Source organism: Rhinoderma darwinii, chromosome 1, assembly GCF_050947455.1.
Source record: "Rhinoderma darwinii isolate aRhiDar2 chromosome 1, aRhiDar2.hap1, whole genome shotgun sequence".
Taxonomy (NCBI): Eukaryota; Metazoa; Chordata; class Amphibia; order Anura; family Rhinodermatidae; genus Rhinoderma; species Rhinoderma darwinii.
The window spans coordinates 607,782,745-607,801,298 of NC_134687.1; the positions used below are offsets into that span (position 1 = coordinate 607,782,745).

General features: G+C 41.7%; 1 protein-coding gene across 1 annotated transcript in view; it reads right to left on the minus strand.

Moving 5' to 3' along the window:
• Positions 1-4,363: 4,363 nt before the first annotated feature.
• Positions 4,364-18,554, minus strand: part of SEC11C (SEC11 homolog C, signal peptidase complex subunit) — a 34,235-nt gene continuing 20,044 nt past the window's right edge. The window contains exons 4-6 of the mRNA XM_075841106.1: positions 16,964-17,083; positions 5,366-5,423; positions 4,364-4,670 (exon numbers count right to left, since the gene is read on the minus strand). Coding sequence (XP_075697221.1) covers positions 4,617-4,670; positions 5,366-5,423; positions 16,964-17,083 — 232 coding nt within the window. The 3' untranslated portion in view covers positions 4,364-4,616. The remainder of the gene's footprint in view (positions 4,671-5,365; positions 5,424-16,963; positions 17,084-18,554) is intronic.

Genomic DNA, 18,554 nt, shown 5'->3' on the forward strand with positions numbered 1-18,554 from the left:
TGGGGCTGTTATGGGGGGGCATTATACGTTATGGGGCATTATACTGTGTGGGGGCAGCTATGGGAGCATTATACTGTGTGGGGGCATTATACTATGGGGGCTGTTGGACAAGGCGTCTGGGCATAGGCGCACGCAGGGGTCTGATGATGATGGTGGTGTTGGGGAGTGGTAGGGGGGCCCAAGCTGAATTCTTGCACCCGGGCCCATGAGCCTTTAGCTATGCCCCTCATAGGGCAGTATTATAGTCGTTATATTATTGTATATAGGGGGTAGTATTATAGTAGTTATATTCTTGTACATAGGGGGTAGTATTATAGTAGTTATATTCTTGTACATAGGAGGCAGAATTATAGTAGTAATATTCTTGTACATAGGGGGCAGTATTATAGCAATATTCTTGTATATAGGGGGCAGTATTATAGTAGTTATATTCTTGTACATAGGAGGCAGTATTATAGTATATTCTTGTACATAGGGGTACAGAGTTATAATAGTTATATTCTTGTGCCTAGGGAACAATATGATAGTATTTATATTCTTTTAAATAAAGGTGCAGTATTATAAATGTTATACTCCAGCATATTCTTGTCCATTGGGGGCATGTATTTTATTCAACGTAACTTCCGACTCATTTGTTCCTAGGTTATGGAAAGGTTTGTGTCAATTTTACTAAATAATCCCAACGGTCCTTGACTTCTTCACTTGGAAATATCATAGACTAGGTTAAGCACTACTCCTTCTACATAACATGACCCTATATCCGGCTACGATAACATCTGTCACGCATAGAATCGTACAATAACTATCATTGACATTTAACATGAGATTGGTAGATGATTAACAGACAGAGCTAATTAGCTACTATGTAACAAATTGTTAACGTCCGCTCTTATTTTGACACCTGCCTCGTGTATCTCGAAGTCCCATTCATGACAAAGAGGAGATGGATGTATTGTGTATGGGGATGAAAGCTTTACGATTGTAGCAAGGTCAGAATTCAACCATTGAATGACACTAATGAAAGATCGTGCTGCAGCCTCCATTTAAGACCCATTTATTGAGTGCTCATGGTTACACACAAATATTTTTCTTCATCAGTTACAATGCAGCTCTGGAAATTGTCGACTTCTTACCGAGAAATCGGAAATAAAGAGACGCGCAAGTATATTAGTCCTTTGAGCGGAAAACATTTTGCTGGGTTTTAGAAATATATAATGGAGAAAGGGATGAAGTTATCATAAAGAAGGAGACCATTGTGTAAAATTGGGGTAACATTGGGGTAACATTGGGCCCTCCACAGAGAATTTTTTCTGGAGGGCCTAGCAAATGGCCATGACCTTTTAACCCCTTAGGGTATGTGCAAACACAAAAGAAAAAAAAATCTGAAAACACGGAGCTGTTTTCAAGGGAAAACAGCTAATTTTCAGACGTTTTTTTATTCAAAGTCACGTTTTTAGCTGCGTTTTTAACGGCCGTTTTTGGAGCTGTTTTTCTACAGTATGAAAAACGGCTGAAGAAATTAATGGGCAGATGTTTGGAGGCGTTCTGCTACCGATTTTTCAGCTGTTTTTCGGGCCGTTTACGGCCGAAAATAGCCCGGGTGAACATACCCTCAATGACCCAGCCTAGTTATGGCCTTAAGACTCAGAGCCCATTTTTTAAATCGGACATGTTACTTTATGTGGTAATAACTCTGGAATGCTTATACCTATCCGAGTGACTCAGAGATTGTTTTCTCGTGACACATTGGACTTTACGTTAGTGGTAAAATTTCGTCAATATATTGTGTTTATTTGTGAAAAATAGCAAAATTTAGAGATTTGCTTGTAAGACAGATAGTAATTCCACACAAAATAGTTACTAGTCCACATTTCCCATGTGTGCTTTATGTTGGCATCATTTTTTGAACATTCTTTTTTTTTTTTTCTAGGATGTTACAAGGCTTAGAACATAAGCAGCAATTTCTCAAATTTTGAAGTAAAATGTAAAAAGCCTTTTTTTTTTTAGGTACCAGTTCAGTTCTGAAGGGTCTTTGAGGGGCCTATATATTAGAAACCCCCCATAAATCCCATTTTAAAAACTAGACCCCCCCTCAAAGTATTCTAAATAGCATTTATAAAGTTTCTTAACGCTTTAGGCGTTTCACAGGAATTTAAGGCAAAGTAGAGGTGAAATTTACAAAATTTCATTTTTTATGCAGAAAATCCTTTTTATTAATTTTTTTTCTGTAAAACAGAAGGTTTTATCAGAGAAACACAACTTAATATTTATTGCCCAGATTGTGCAGTTTTTAGAAAAATCCCACAAGAAGCACAGGCCTCAGAAGCAAAGGTGCACCTATAGGATTTTGGAGCCTCCTTTATATAGTGCAGTGTATTAGAGCTGTCAGCTACACGTGGACTTTGTTAGGACCCACTAGGCTTCTGTAGATGGCATAGTCAGAGGCCATTGTTAGGCCTCCAGTTGCCATAGCAACCATCGGCGCCCACGATCATGTTGCGGGACGTCGATGGTGCTTTAACCACTAAGAAGCCGCGATCGCTATTGAACGTGGCTTCCAAGGGGTTAATCAGCGGGGATCACCGCGAGCAGTCCCTGCTGAAGGAGCTGCGGCAACTGCTATACGAGACCGCAGTTGTCACAGCTCCTGTATGTGCCGGAATGACTGTTCTTCCCGTGACGTACTATTAGGTCATTGAGCGCGTACGACATGCTCATCATGACCTAATAGTATGTCCAGGAGCGGGAAAGGGTTAAAATATATAAAAACTTCTACAACCATTTTATTTTATTTTTTTGCTCCTATGCCTGTAAAGCAAAAAATAAACTTTGCAAACCGATTTGTGTAAAAAATTTACTACCGTTATGTGTATGCAGCTCCTATGCAAACCTATCTGTCTCTGTGTTTACAGACTACAAATAAAAAGAGGGGCAGATGGAGGGGACCAATATTGCAAAATAAGACTACACAGTGTTTGAAGTTTTTTTTTAAATCATGAAGACACAGATCTGCATAGGAGCTGTAGACACAAAACGGTAGGCAATTTTTAATTAAGAATATTTTCAAAGTTGGTTCAATTTTTTCATTTAGATGCATTGGAACAATAACTAGAAATGGTTGCTAAAGTCTACATACCTTTCATTTCATTGCACATAGGTCATAACAACAAGAGGGATCTACTTTGATGGAAATTCTGACAGTATTGTCTTTTTCTCATGGACCCGGTCTTGGATCTTTTCTTCTAAAAACTATATATAACCCCCTTAGGCGGGATTCACACGACCGGGTCGCGTCCGAGCCCGAGTGCCGGCCGGTAAAATCGGCCATTCTGCCCGGCCGGTTTGCATAAAGTTATGCATCCGTGCCGGGCCGGGCAGATCCGGACAGTGACATCATCGGCAACTCCTGAAGGGGAATCCCCATGTGTTCGGGGATTCCGCTTCTGGAGTTTCCCCTGATGTCACTGCCCAGATATGGACAGAGACATCAAGCGCTCTGTCCAGGAGCGGAATCCCCGAACACACGGGGATTCCGCTCCTTCAAGGAGCTAAGTGCGGCTAGCACATAGCAGAGCGGGGAGATACCTCCCCGCTCTGCTATAGTGGCGTCGCTACAGTAGTAGCAGCCGCAGCAGCAGCAGCTGCTGCTACTAGCGGCGCCATCGAAGGTGTCGCCGGGCCAGGGTGCTTTTAACAAGCAGGGGAAGGGAGCCAGCGCAGCGCTCCCTCCACCTGCTGTACACCCCGGCCCTGCCACACAGTGTACAGCGATGCCATTCGTCAGAATGGCATCAACTCCTCCTCCTCACATGCACTCTGCGCTGTGAGGAGGAGGAGATAGAGCGCAAGAGCCGGAAAACCCGGCCGTCACTCGGGACACATCCCGGTGATGGCCGGGTATTACCCGGCCCCATAGACTTCTATGGGAGCCGGGCGGCCGGGTACCCGGGCGAAAATAGAGCATGTCCTATTTTTTGACGGGCGGTTTTCCCGGCCGTCAAAAAATCGGCCGTGTGAATAGCCCCATTAGGAGTCTATTATTTCTAATGCAGCCGGGTGCCGGCCGATTTATGAACGGCCGGCACCCGGCCGGGAAACCCTGCCGTGTGAATGAGGCCTTAGGCTCTGGTTTTTTTGAGACTCCTCAAAGACAAATTCACGAATGCAATTGTATGGGGAGGTGGATGTTTATGAACTAGGGAGATTTTTCCATTTCGACGGATAGGAAATGTGTGACAATCTTTTTTTCAGGGGGAAAATGCTCTTTATCTTCCACAATCAATGACAGTGCTTTTGTTTTTTTAGGGGGGGGGGGGGGGATTGCCATGACAAGACAACATGAGAGAAATAACCAGACACAATCTAATATTTGTGCATTTTATTGGGTCACATTTCTAGGAAAAAAAGCTTTGCATCAAAAAATTTGACATTTGATGAACCCTACAAATAAAATAAATAGATAATAGGACTGGTGGATTTCTTTAAAGACATTTATTTGTACAAGTCGATGACTGTTAGCAGATTGGCTTTGCTCTGTGACTAAAATAAAAACCATGGAATATATTAAGATTTATTGGCTCTTTTCTCCCCCTCCTTCTCCGAGTCTTCTCCGCAGTTTAAGATTCTCGTTTTAAAAGTACAAAAGCTCCCATAATGGCTAAAACCGCATACTGCAAATAAAAAAAATGAAGATTTATCAGCGTCACATGAAAATAAATCAAGAGAAATTGAAACAACTACCACAACAATCCAATCACATAAGAAATCAGTGCTGCAATAACCATCTTAGGCAAGAGATCATAGGTTATCGCCAGCAAAGAAACGATCATCTCTATCTGCAGCTAGCAACTACATTCCCCATAATGCCTGCATAATGATGAAGTGCAGACAGATCTATCAACAGCTATAGATATAGCTCATTCCAAACTTTAAGCAGAATTCTGTAGAGATGCAGGAAAAGGCACAGGAGAGGCTACAGATTGTGCCTTGTGCAGCAGCATGCATGTCGCATGCAGTGTGCAAACTTAAGCCCACTGCAGGGAAGGGGAAAGATGATTGGTTGACAACAACAGCCTTACATCATCTACCGAAAGCAGGAAGCAGCCTGGGAGGATATTATTATGATCAAATCCCTAATGTAAAAGTACCAGATTCTCCACGGTTTCCTTGCACGTAGCATCAGCAGAATACGGGTGTTTATTAAACTGTTACAGTCTTTGCTAGCCCCCCAATGGAGGTTTTACTGCTAAATGGTCAACATAGATCATCAATGTGATTAGTTTTTTCAATTATAAATATTGGTACTGAAACTATGGCAGCACCGCCCTATGTAAAAGGGAAATGGGTGTTTTCAATATTTAGTTACCTTAAATTTTGGATAATCATTCATCACAATTGTTACCATTCCGACATACGGTAAAAACCTGAAATAAAATACAAAGATTAATTACAGAATAACCAACAAAATGGACAGTGCAAGTGGATAAGTTAATGAAATCCCGACAAATGACTTGTATTCCGTAAATGTTATAAATTGGTTTTAAAGGGATGTCGCATCAGATTCAAGTCCTAAGAAAATGCGGCCCCTGGTTAAGGTCTCATGCACACGGCCCGCGATTACGGGCATGGCCGTCGGCCGCATTTTCAGGCCGCGCTCCCAAGCACGGCCCGTAAAAAACTAAAAGTAGGACACGCTCCATAATTCCTGGCACGGTTCTACAGCACGGACACCTATCCGTGGCGATACAGGAAGGTGTCCGCGGCCAATAGAGCCAGGCGGGTCCGTAATTGCGGACTGTATTACGCTCCGTAATTACGGAGATTTTTTACGGCCGTGTGCATGGGGCCTTACAGCTGATTTTGCTGGGATGGAGGGAGGCGCTGCACAGGCAAATGTAGTATTACATTGCAGATACTTAAATTAATGTCTGTCCTTGTTTTACAAGGAACGTTCGAGTCCACCAGAACGGGGGCTGCTCGTGGAGATGGTTGTTACAAGACACAGCTATGAGACACATACTGTAACTGTAACGAACCCAGCAAGTGTGTCTTCATCACATGACCATGGACAGAATTTTATCCACTGGAAGTAAACAAATGTTCCTACTGAATCACATCAAGCCGGGATCTTGAAAACCACGAGGAATTAATACAAAAAGTTTATTAGAAAATTGTATAACTTCTAATTATACAAATATTGACATTAATTTGTGGAATACTCCTTTGACCCCTGTCATTTGAAACTCCCCTAACAAGTTTATCACTGGGAACAACATGGCACCCATCAAAATCAATGACCATCTACTGGTTTCTATCAATTCCAGCAGTCCTCCAGAACAGAGACATGGCTCTCCACTCTAATAGATAAGGTACTAATTGGGGGAAACCCTCATAATCACCAATTATCCTAAAATGCCCTAATAGGGCTTGTGTAAAAGGGTTGCCTAAAGAAGTCAACCCCTTAAAAATTCTAGAAAGGTTGCTAATTTATTATACATTATCTACGGCCTTCAGGAACTCAACATCAAACTATTTTGTGAGATCTTTTAGAATCTGCGCCCAAATCTCTTCCTGGCAGATCAGTGGTGAGGGCACGGTGTTTAGAGTGGAATTAAATAGTTCTGTCGCTTTAGATCATATGGCTGCTGGGCATCACAAGGTTTTCAAGAGAGGAGCTTCTTGTGTTTTCTCTTGGGTCCTTCATGCCATTTGCTCAGTAATTCACTCTGGATGCGAAATTGTCCTTACAAAACTCTAAAAGTTGTGATTTATAGTCACTGGAGGCCAGGCAGTTTCATTGCAGCCTCCTTGAAAGCAATGGGATTTGTAAGATCCTACAGTTATACTTAATGAGGCAGAGACTGGTCCAAACATTTAAACAGTGGATAGAAAAAATAGGTGACTTTCTTAGAGATGGTGCAAAGGGGGCACTCCAGGAATCTACACTACATGGCTGAAAGCAAACCCCTGCCCTCTTGGACAATTGCATTGATGGGGTAGAACAATTAGCACAACTGCCTCTGTACCCAGAAACAATGAAGAGAAACCAGACAATTCACTCTTGTCCACAAGTCCCAGAGGTGAACATCTCCCCCGTCCTGAAAAAAACACCACATAATGCATAGTAAGAACTGTTTTTACCCCCACTTGGCTGTAGCAATAGCATCCACCCATGCCTAAAAGATGTGCACTGACATCTGGACACAACCCATAGTGACTAGACAGTCCACAACCAGTTGGTATTCTTGGAGGTGAACAATCCGTCCTCCACCCCAAAAATACAATGGCTGTACTACCACCCTGTACCTAGAGACCAGACAGTGCACCCTAGTAATCTGGCTCCCAATGATCTGGAAAACCAGAGAAAAATAAATAAATAGTCCCATGTAGAATTAGTGAGAAAATGACCTGTAAAGCAGTGGCATCTCAGCTGGTTTCCAGCAAAAGATCTACGCCAGCTGTGGGTCCCTGGCAGTGACCATGTAGGCTTCAAAACCTACTGTAACATCCCCGCCACAGGGCCTAAATTGCTAGAGTATGGCATACTTGCCAAAAGTCCTGCTTTTAGATGTTGTACCAGAACCAGACAGGATTAGAGGGTGTGGTCTATGCACATTTTGCATGAAAAGGGGCATTCCTCGCCCTTTTGAGGGCGTTCCCATGTAGAGCAAGGGGCGGAGCTTACACATGTATAATGTAGGCAAGTATGGTGTAGACATATAGACGTCCGGACAGTAGTCCCACTATCGCATATATATCAGTGGTGAAAGGTTAAGTATATACCATTAATATATGTATGTGTGTGCATATGAATGTCTGAACTTCCAATACAATGCAACTTCCGATAATTCAGCACCTTGGAGGTATATGGATCCTAAATTATTGGTAAAAAAAGGAAACTGTTGTTGAAGAGAAACATTAAAAAGCCAGCTAGTAAGAATAAAGCTTGTTAATCGCTGTATCATCCCCCCTGAGGTTACTGGCGGGTTGTACAGGGGGTGAAGTGAATGGGTCAGTGAAAACTATCGGGTGCCACTCGGATGCCGTGAAAAACAGTCCGTCGCGTGCAAGAGTCCTTAATAGGAGCAAGTAAACATTGCTGGATTAAGTCCTCTAGGGGTACTTAACCCTTTCACGACCAAGGACGAAAATGCACGTCCTGGTCGGCTGCTAGTTCCCGCACCAGGACGTGCATTTTCGTCCGCATTTCAAACTGTCACTCTGTGTAAATACAGAGTGACAGACCCGCGCTGACAGCTGTCCTAGACAGCTGAGACATCAGTCTCGCCGGACAGCGGACCATCGCCGCTGCTTTCGGCAGTTAACCCCTTAAGTGCGGCGACGGATTGCCGTCGCCGCATTTAAGTGGTTTGAAGCACATCGGCAGCCCCCAAGAAGTGATCGTGGGGGCTACCGATGCTTGTCACGGCAATCGGAGGTCAGATAATGACCTCCGGGTTGCCATGTACGGAAGCCTCGGAGGAACAGCCTCCGGCCGTTCCTCCTCTGCTTCCTGTCAGTGTGACAGTTACGTCACAATGACAGTTAGAGTACATCCCACTACGTGTGTAGTGTAATGTACTCTAGCAGCGATCAAAGCTGCAAGACTAAGTGTCCCCTAGTGGGACAAGTTAAAAAAGTAAAAAAAAGTAATAAAAATGTTTTAAAAAAAGTGTACAAATAAAAGTTAGAAGTGATATAAACATGAACTGCTTTTTTTCCTATAATAAAACTTTTATTATAGAAAAAAAATGAACACGTTAAAAAAGTACACATATCTGGTATCACCGCGTTCGTAACGACCCAAACTATAAAACTGTAATGTTATTTTCCCCGCACGATCAACACCCCCAAAAAAAATCAATAAAAAACTACGACAGTATCACAATTTTTTTGGTCACCACCCCTCCCAAAATAAAGAATAAAAAGTGATCAAAAAGTCGCATGTTCCCAAAAATAGTACCAATAAAAACTTCTATCCGTCCCGCAAAAAACAAGCCCTTACACAGCTTTTTTGACTAAAAAATAAAAAAATTATGTCTCTCAGAATATGGTGACACAGAATTTTTTTGGTTTATAAATAAGTGAGTTTATTGTGCAAACGCTAAAAAAAAGGACCAAACCTATAAATATATGGTATCGCCGTAATCGTACCAACCCGCAGAATAAAGTAAAAATGTCATTTATAGCGTACGGTGAGCGCCGCAAAAAGAAAACCTAAAAAACTGTCAGAATTCCATTTTTTTACAATCCTGAGCAAAAAACAAGAACAAAAAGTGATAAAAAAAAATAAAAATCGCATTTACCCCAAAATGGTACCAATGAAAACTACAGATTGTCCCGCAATAAATAAGCCCTCACACAGCTCCGGTGGTGAAAAAATAAAGAAGTTCTGGCTTTCAGAATATGGCGATGCAAAATGTGCAGTGTGTCCAAGAGTGGATAAGATCGGGCGCCATTTATCAGTGCGACACCGGCCACATATCTATGAATTATTATTTATTTACCCCATTATTATACCCTCTTATTATGCCCTGATTTACTCCACACAGATTACATATCAGAAAAACTACCAAGCAAAATCTGCGCTCCAAAAGCAAAATGGCGTCCCTCCCTTCTGAGCCCTGCAGTGTGCCCAATCAACAATTTGCGCCCACACATACGGCGTCGCCATACCCGAGAGAACCCGCTTAACGTTTTATGAGGTATTTGTCTTCTGTGGCACAAACTGGGCACAAAATATTATGCACTAAAATGGCATATCAGTGGAAAATTGCAATTTTCACTTTGAACCATCCGCTGTGCACTAACCCCTTTGCGCACTATGACTTAATTGCCCGTCATGGTGCGGCGGTTGATGTATGGAGCCGGCTCACGTGCTGTGCCCGCTCCATAAGCTGCGGGTGTCGGCTGTGTATTACAGCAGGCCCCCTCGGTACTAACGGACAGGAACAGCGATCGCTCTGTTACAGAAGCCTGTAAGAATAACAATATACTGCAATACATTAGTATTGTAGTGTATTGTACCAGCGATCCAATGATCGCTGGATCAAGTCCCCTAAGGGGATTAATAAAATGTGTAGAAGAATTATAGTTATTAGTAGTGAGAATTATTTTTTTTAAAGTTAAAAAAACAAAACACCTTTTCGCATTTTTCTTCTAAAGTAATGTAAAAAAATTAACAAAATTGGTATCGCTACGTCCGTAAAAGTCAGAACTATTACAATATACCATTATTTAATTTGCACAGTGCACACCTTAAAAAAATGTAATAATTGAAACCGCCAAAATCGCAGTTTGTTTTTTTTTGTCACCTTCGCTCTAAAAAAAAAAATGTAATACAACTTTTGAATCACTTTTTATGTACCAAAAAATGGTAGCAATAAAACCTGCAGCTCCTCCCGCAAGAATTAAGCCCTCACACCACTCTATTGATGGAAAAATAAAAAAGTTATGGCTCTTGGAAAGCGGGGAGTGAAAATCTAAAATATGAAAGCAAAAAATGGATCAGTCCTGAAAGGGTTAATTCATTTCTAATGAAAAAACGTATGACCCCATGTGGGGTATTTCCGTACTCGGGAGAAATTGCTTTATAAAAAATGGTTGTTTTTTTCCTCCTTTATCCCTTGTGAAAATGAGAAAATGCAACATCTTAGTGGAAAAAAGTTTGATATTAATTTTCGCGCCCTAATTCTAATAAACTCTGCAAAAGACCCGTGGGGTGTAAATGCTCACTATACCCCTAGAAAAATTCCTTGAAGGTTTTTCCAAAATGGGGTCACTTTTGGGGGGGTTTCCACTGTTTTGGTCCCTCCAGTGCATTGCAAATGCGACATGGCACCGAAAACCATTCCAGCAAAATCATAAATCCAAATGGCGCTCCTTCCCTTCTGAGCCCTGCTGTGGGTCCAAACAGCAGTTTATTACCACATATGGCGTATTGTCGTAATCGGGAGACATTGCTTTACAAATGTTGGGGTGCATTTTCCTTGTAAATAATAAAAATTTCTATGTTGTTTCAGAAAAAAAGTACATTTTAATTCCAATATATTTAGCGAAAAACCTGTGTGGTCAAAATGCTAACTATACCCCTAGATAAATACCTTAAGGGGTCTAGTTTTCGAAATGGGGTAGTTTATGGGCAGTTTCTATCGTTCTGGCAGCTCAAAGCTTCTCCAAATGTACAGTGGGGCCTAAAACATTTTCAAGCAAAATATGAGTCCTGAAAGCCTCCGGGTGCTCCCTTCCTTTGGGGCCCTGCCGTGTGTCCAAACAACGCATTAGGGCCACAATGTGGGTATTTTTGAAAACAGGAGAAAGAGGGTGATAGATTTTGGGGTGTGTTTCTTCATTTTCATGTTCGCTTTACAAAGAAATCGGTCTTCAAACAAATACTTTTATGAAAAAAGTGAAATTCTTTTTTTTTTCACCTGATATGCATTAAATTTAGCAAAGAACTGTGGGGTCAAAATAATTACTATATACCTAAATAATTACGTTATGGGGTCTAGTTTTCTAAATGGGGTTATTTATGGGGAGATTCTATCGCTCTGGTAGCTCAAAACCTCTCCAAATGTACAGTGGGGCCTAAAACATTTTCAAGAAAAATATGAGTCCTGAAAGCCTCCGGGTGCTCCCTCCCTTTCGGGCCCTTTCGTGTGTCCAAGCAATGCATTAGGGTCACAATGGGGGCATTTTTGAAAACAGGGTGATATATTTTGGGGTGTGTTTCTTCATTCTCATGGTCACTTTACACAGAAATCGGTCTTCAAAGTGATACTTTTATGAAAAAAAGTGAAATTATATTTTTTTACGCCTGCTTTGCATGAATTCTTACAAAAAAACTGTGGGGTCAAAATACTTACAACACCCCTTAATAAATACCTTAAGGGGTGTAGTTTTCAAAATGGGGTCACTTGTGGGGGTTTCCACCATTCTGACACCTATGAGCCTCTGAAAACCTGGCTTGGTGCAGGAAAACAAAATGTACTTCAAAATGTATAAAATGAGTACTAAACTTGTAAGTCTTCTAAATTGCTGGAAAAAATTTTTTTTTTTTCAAAAGTGCTGCCAAAATAGAGTAAAGAGATGGAAATATATATTTAATTAAAAAAATTGTACAGTATGTATGTACATATGTGACATATTGCAGTTAAAAATAGGGAAAAATTATAATTTTTACAAAATTTCTTCAATTTCTCTATTTTTTAATTAATTTCCGCAAATCGTATCAGTCTACTTTTACCACTAAAATAAAGTACAACATGTGACGAAAAAACAATGTCAGAATTATTTGGATATTCAAAACTTTCACAGAGTTATTCTCTGATAAAGTCAGACATACCAGATTTGACAAATCTGGCTTGGTCATTAAGGTACAAACATGCCCGGTCATTAAGGAGTTAAAGAGGCTCTGTCACCAGATTTTGCAGCCCCTATCTGCTATTGTAGCAGATCGGCGCTGCAATGTAGATTACAGTAACGTTTTTATTTTTAAAAAACGAGCATTTTTGGCCAAGTTATGACCATTTTCGTATTTATGCAAATGAGGCTTGCAAAAGTACAACTGGGCGTGTTGAAAAGTAAAAGTACAACTGGGCGTGTATTATGTGCGTACATCGGGGCGTGTTTACTACTTTTACTAGCTGGGCGTTGTGTATAGAAGTATCACCCACTTCTCTTCACAACACCCAGCTTCTGGCAGTGCAGACACAGCCGTGTTCTCCAGAGATCACGCTGTGTCGTCACTCACTTCCTGCCCCAGGTCCTGCATCGTGTCGGACGAGCGAGGACACATCGACACCAGAGGCTACAGATGATTCTGCAGCAGCATTTGCAGGTAAGTCGATGTAGCTACTTACCTGCAAACGCCGATGCTGCTGCAGAATCAACTGTAGCCTCTGGTGCCGACACGATGCAGGACCTGTGAGTGACGTCACAGATCTGCACTGCCAGAAGCTGGGCGTTCTGAAGAGAAGTGGATGATACTTCTCTTCACAGCGCCCAGCTAGTAAAAGTAGTAAAAACGCCCCGATGTACGCACATAATACACGCCCAGTTGTACTTTTACTTTTCAACACGCCCAGTTGTACTTTTGCAAGCCTCATTTGCATAAATACGAAAATGGTCATAACTTGGCCAAAAATGCTCGTTTTTTAAAGTTCTGAATATGGCGTCACAAAACAAATTTTTTTTAACAAATTGTTTCTTCGTAAAAGTGGTAAAAAAAATAAACCTATATAAATTTGCCATGTCGTTTTTACCGCATAATGCCATAAAACGAAACCCAAAAAAACTGTGGAGGAATCGTAGTATTTTTGCCTTCACACCACGAAGAATTATTTTCCAGTACATTAAATGGTGCCATAAAAAACTACAACTCATCCCAAGCTCTCATACGGCTATATAGCCCAAAAAAAAAACAAAAAAATAAAATTGGCTGCGGAGGGAAGGGGTTAACCCTTTCTCACACCGCGTCATAATAGTACCGCGTGGGGAGTGGGTAGTTAGCGTACCATGACATACCGATACAGCGTTGGCTCAGGTGCTGTGCCATCTGCAGCGAGTATCAGCTGTAACAGCCAGGATCAGTGTAGACTCTGATTGCAGCCGATTGACTCCTCAGATGCGGTTGTCAATTCTGACTACTGCACCCAAGTGGTTTTATAGAGGGGAGATCTCCCTTAGTAAGCCCATTTGCACTTTGGCAATGCAAATCACGGTGTGCCGATGGGTTGCCATGGCAGCCGGTGGGTTTACAATGGCCCCCCAGTTCTGCCATGTCTCAGATCCTATTAGGCTTGCAGTGGTAGAAGTATTACAGTGTATTATGTGAGTTTTTTTTTTTTTTTTTTAAAAAGTCAAATAAACTTTACGGAAAAATAAATATCCTAAGTAAGAAGAAAATAAAAAACACTTTCTTTAGGCCCCACGCACACAATCGTAAAAAATCTCCGTAATTGAGGACAGTAATACGGTCGTCAATTATGGACCCGCCCAGATCTATTGGCTGCGGACAACTTTCCGTATCGCTACGGATAGGTGTCCGTGCCATAGAACCGTGCCGGGAATTATGGAGCATGTCCTACTTTTCGTTTTTTTACGGGCCGTGCTCCCATACTTTGTATGGGAGCGCGGCCCAAAAATGCGGCCCGCGGCTATCGGCCGTGCTCGCAATCGTGGGCACGGGCGTGTGCATGAGGCGTTAACCAATGTTCTATTATTGAAAAAAAATTTAAATAAATACAAAAAAAACAAAAAAACACATAATTGGCATCGCCGCAACCATAACAACCCATACTAAAAACATATCACAATATTTTTCCCCCTTGGTGAAAACCGTAAGTGTTTTTTGCAGAATAAAGTTATTATTTCGAAAGCACGGTGAACGCCTTATGCCCCAAAAACAATGGCACAATTGCAGCTTTTTTCACCCCCAACTAAACGTAATTAAATACATTATATGTACCTCTAAATGGTGGCGTTCAAAAATACAATTCAAAAAACAAGCTCTCACGACGAAAATAAAATAAAGTTATAGTTATGGAAGAAAAAAATAATTAAAAAAAAATTGCAACATCCATAAAGAGTTAAAACTCTTTATCTGCTACCAATGCATAGAATTGCGGCGGCGTTGTAAGACTGCGCTATATTCTGAGCGTGTATCCTGAGAATATTGACGGTAAGAAAACAGATAGAGAATAGTTAATGCCTCCTTATAAAAGAAAACAAAGCGGCCACTTACCGAGCAATACAAGTAAAAGTTGCCTTAAGAATAAGAAGCCGACATTGGTGATTGTTCAGCTAGGCGGCGGAGCTGAAGGAGCCACTAAAGCTGAAATGATGTTTTATTCTATTCATGCTCAGAAGGATTTCTCCTCTTACATAATGCCGGCACGCAAGGCTGAAGAACATAAAAACCAATTTTCTTTATGGAGCCCACAATGAATGTTAAAAGAGCTGCAAGGATCTCCATCCAAATTGAGCAACAACGAGGAGACGACGATCAACAGCCTGACGGATTCATACAGGTATATAACAACAGAGCTGGTGCCGCTTCCATTTAGGGCTATCTTAAAAGGGAACACATACTCTTAAAGGTGTCATGTGGGGTCCGAAATGCATTAGCAGCGTACTCACTGCAGTATGTGAGTACACTCGCTAAGATACATTCCGGTCCTCCGTCGCGCTGATTGAGATTTTAATAGGATTTTATAGCGCTGCCGGGGGACCGGAAGTCTAGTTGCACAGTTTTCCTTCAAGATGACACGACTCTTCGTCAGGTGTCTGGCGCCGCTGTACTTCATGTACTCGCTGTACTACTGCTTGTACATAGAGTACAGCGGGTTCGGTCACATGACGTAGAGTCACATTGTCATCAAACAAGGCTGTGCAACTACACTTCCGGTCCCCCGCCAGCACTATAAAAATCTATCAAAATCTCAATCAGCGTGACGGGGCACCTGAATGTATATTAGAGAGTGTACTCTACTGTAGTGAGTACACTGCAAATAATTTTCGGTCCCCACATAGCCCCTTTTAGAGGAATTGTCTATTTTAGACCACCCCTTTTATTTGGCCTACGAGGGCATATGGAAAGAATAGAAAGTGGTCCCACAGGGATCTAAAATCCATTAGTTAGATTAGAGAGAAGCTTTCTAGATTCTTTCCATTCCCCATTCATCATGACCTCTGACCCCATGTAGAACTTGAAAACCAAACAGCGGATACTGAAAAGTTTTTGAGAAGAAGATATCCTTTAAAAAGGGGGGAGGGGCATTTTCGGCCATTTTTTGGCGCAGATTCCAGCTGTACTAACACTTACTGAGCCATAAAAGCTCTGAAGTTAGTGGAGAGAGGGTCAGAGCCTGGGAATCCACACGAGGATAGCGTGGAAAGCCTGATCCAAGGAATGCTGTACTCAGTTAGTGCCCAGACGGGCCAGGTGTTTGTTTTGTTTGTATGCTGCAAGTCTTGTATATGCTGGATAAGCACTTGTTTATTTTTAGTCTGCAATAAAGCAAGCGTGGACTATAAACGTGAACGGTATCGACGTTCTCATTGCCAACCACATGCGCCCACACATACAGTTCCCAACAAATAGGGACACCACTAGAAAAATCTGGGCCTCATACAGAAAAATGGTTGGGGCCCCCAGAACTTTGTCCCACATCTCCTATACTCTGTACCCAATAATACACATTTGCTTAGCCTCTCAGGGAGGGTGCCCCATGGTAGAAATAGAAGAGGCAATGATATGATCTTTATGCACCCGATTGAATACAGTCAGGGCCCCATGCAGTGACTTTCGGAACAATAGGGCCCCCGACTACAATACGATCTGTACTGCTCAGATGTATATTTACAAGTGCCTAACCAAGGGTAATACTTAGCTCTGTTTCATTAGGGTACAGGTGTGATCATGACTCCAGCTTAGCTGCAATGTCTATTGGAGTTTGAGGTAGTCTGAAACCTATTTCTTGCCTCTTTAGAGGGTCAGACTGCTGCTCTGTCCCTCCTTTATGCTTTGCACTGCAGCTTTGCTTGTTTTCATTGCCTCAGAATCTCCATTATGGCAAGGACGGAATTATTATGAACTACAAGTAACTAAACCACCACTAAATATGAAGATTATAAGACAAATGCTTATAGACTAAGGGAAACGAGTCTCACTAGGGGAGAGTCTGGAGATCTGCTTTAAAGGGGAATTCCATCTACATTTAATTAGGAAAGGTATGATCAAATGTAACATTAAAAAGGGTCTTTCAGCTGCGACCCCCACAACAATATTGTAATAAACATCTTTTATTGAAACCTCTAATGGTTTATAAGATGGGGAGATCTGATAACAGAGCAAGAAATTTGTAGGGATCGCAAATTCCCTACAAGACCATGAACACATTGGGGCAGATTTACTAATACGGTCTAAGTTTCCATAGATAAGACATAGTAGTCCACCGCTCACCCTCGTGCTCTGCCCACAACGTCCTTCTTTTCAAGCCAGTTCTGTCCTTCCTTATAGAGTCCTCGGTCATCAACTTCATTGTTGTCTCCCTTAGTCAGGAACTTAATATCTCTGTTCTCTCTGAAAATAAAATATAAATAATCTCTGAGAAAACATCCATGTTGTGAAATAACTAATCGTTTTAAATTTTTCCCTAAAATAGCAGAATGAAGGTATCAGCAGTCTCTCTGTATAAAGCGTATGTCCACCTTCGGACACCACTTTACAGTTTATATACATATAATCTATTTAAGTAGTTGAGTCATTTTGTAAATATATTACTTATCTTATACTGAGCCTGCGTTATACTCTAGAGCTGCATTCACAATTCTGCTGGTTGCTACTGGGAACAGTCAACAAGCTGTGTCGACAGATGACTGTACAGTGCCTGGTGTAAAAATGACAGTTTCCAAAATCCAGATCATCAAAGTAAGGTCTGTGCAGACACTGAACCAGCAGGAAATGCTGAGATATTTTAGCTTTGAAATCTGCAGTACTGTGAATGCAGCTCTGGAGTATAATACAGACATCATGGATGGACAGCGGCATTCTGTTCTATGATGGGGTGAGATATGTTTTAGTTTACTGCTAATTGGTCTAAGACAAGCCTATACAAAGCATTTTATGTATATTCATGCAACCACTAATAAAGATTAGAACATTCTATAGATGGTCAGAGATAGAAGGCGTCATCTTCTGTCCAGTTGGAAAAAGCTCTATTCACCTTTTAATTAGTTTTATTGGTTTCTGGGAATGCTGTGTGATAACGGATATATTGCTATCTTTACAGCTCCCGCAGGAGATACGTGAAGTATACAATAAAATGGAAGCGGATGCCTTTAACTGGGTGACAAAAGGACCTCCAATTATGTCAATGAAGGGTCTAGAAGCAAGGTTTGGGGAAGCAGAAATCTCTGCGTTATAGCGCAATGAACTAAAGGGTAATGACACACAGAGAGGCACCATCATTCAAAGGATTGGTGGGGGACGCAACAGAAAAAAGGACATTTTAACCCCTAAAACAGGTTGTCCACTTTCTGAAAACGGAATAGGTCATCAGTATATGATCGGTGCATGTCAAACACCCGGACGCCGCACCGATTCGCAACTGCAGCTGCATTCGTGCACCGGATGTTTGGAACGGGATGCAGTAGTTGGGGCTGGGAGCAGATGGCTCCGACCACTGCATAGCGACCGTTCGGCAGAACTGCAGCTTTGCTCCTATTCTTTGACCGGAGCCATGTGCTTCTGGCAACATCGTCCGGCAGCCAGAGTGGCGGGTCGGTGCAGGGTCCGGGTGTCGGACACTCACCGATCATATACGGATGACCTATCCAGTCGATAGGTCATCAGTTGTCAGAAAGTGGAAAACCCTTTTAAGGTCCGAGCCAATTTCAGCCTTGAAGACCAAAATTATATTTTGATTTTTCTTCTTTGCATCCTGGCAGTCATAACTTTTTTATTTTTTGTTCGACGTAGCTGTAAAGTTATTTGGTACATATACATTAGCATTAAAATTAGGTTTATTCTGGCAAAAATGCAGAAAAAACAC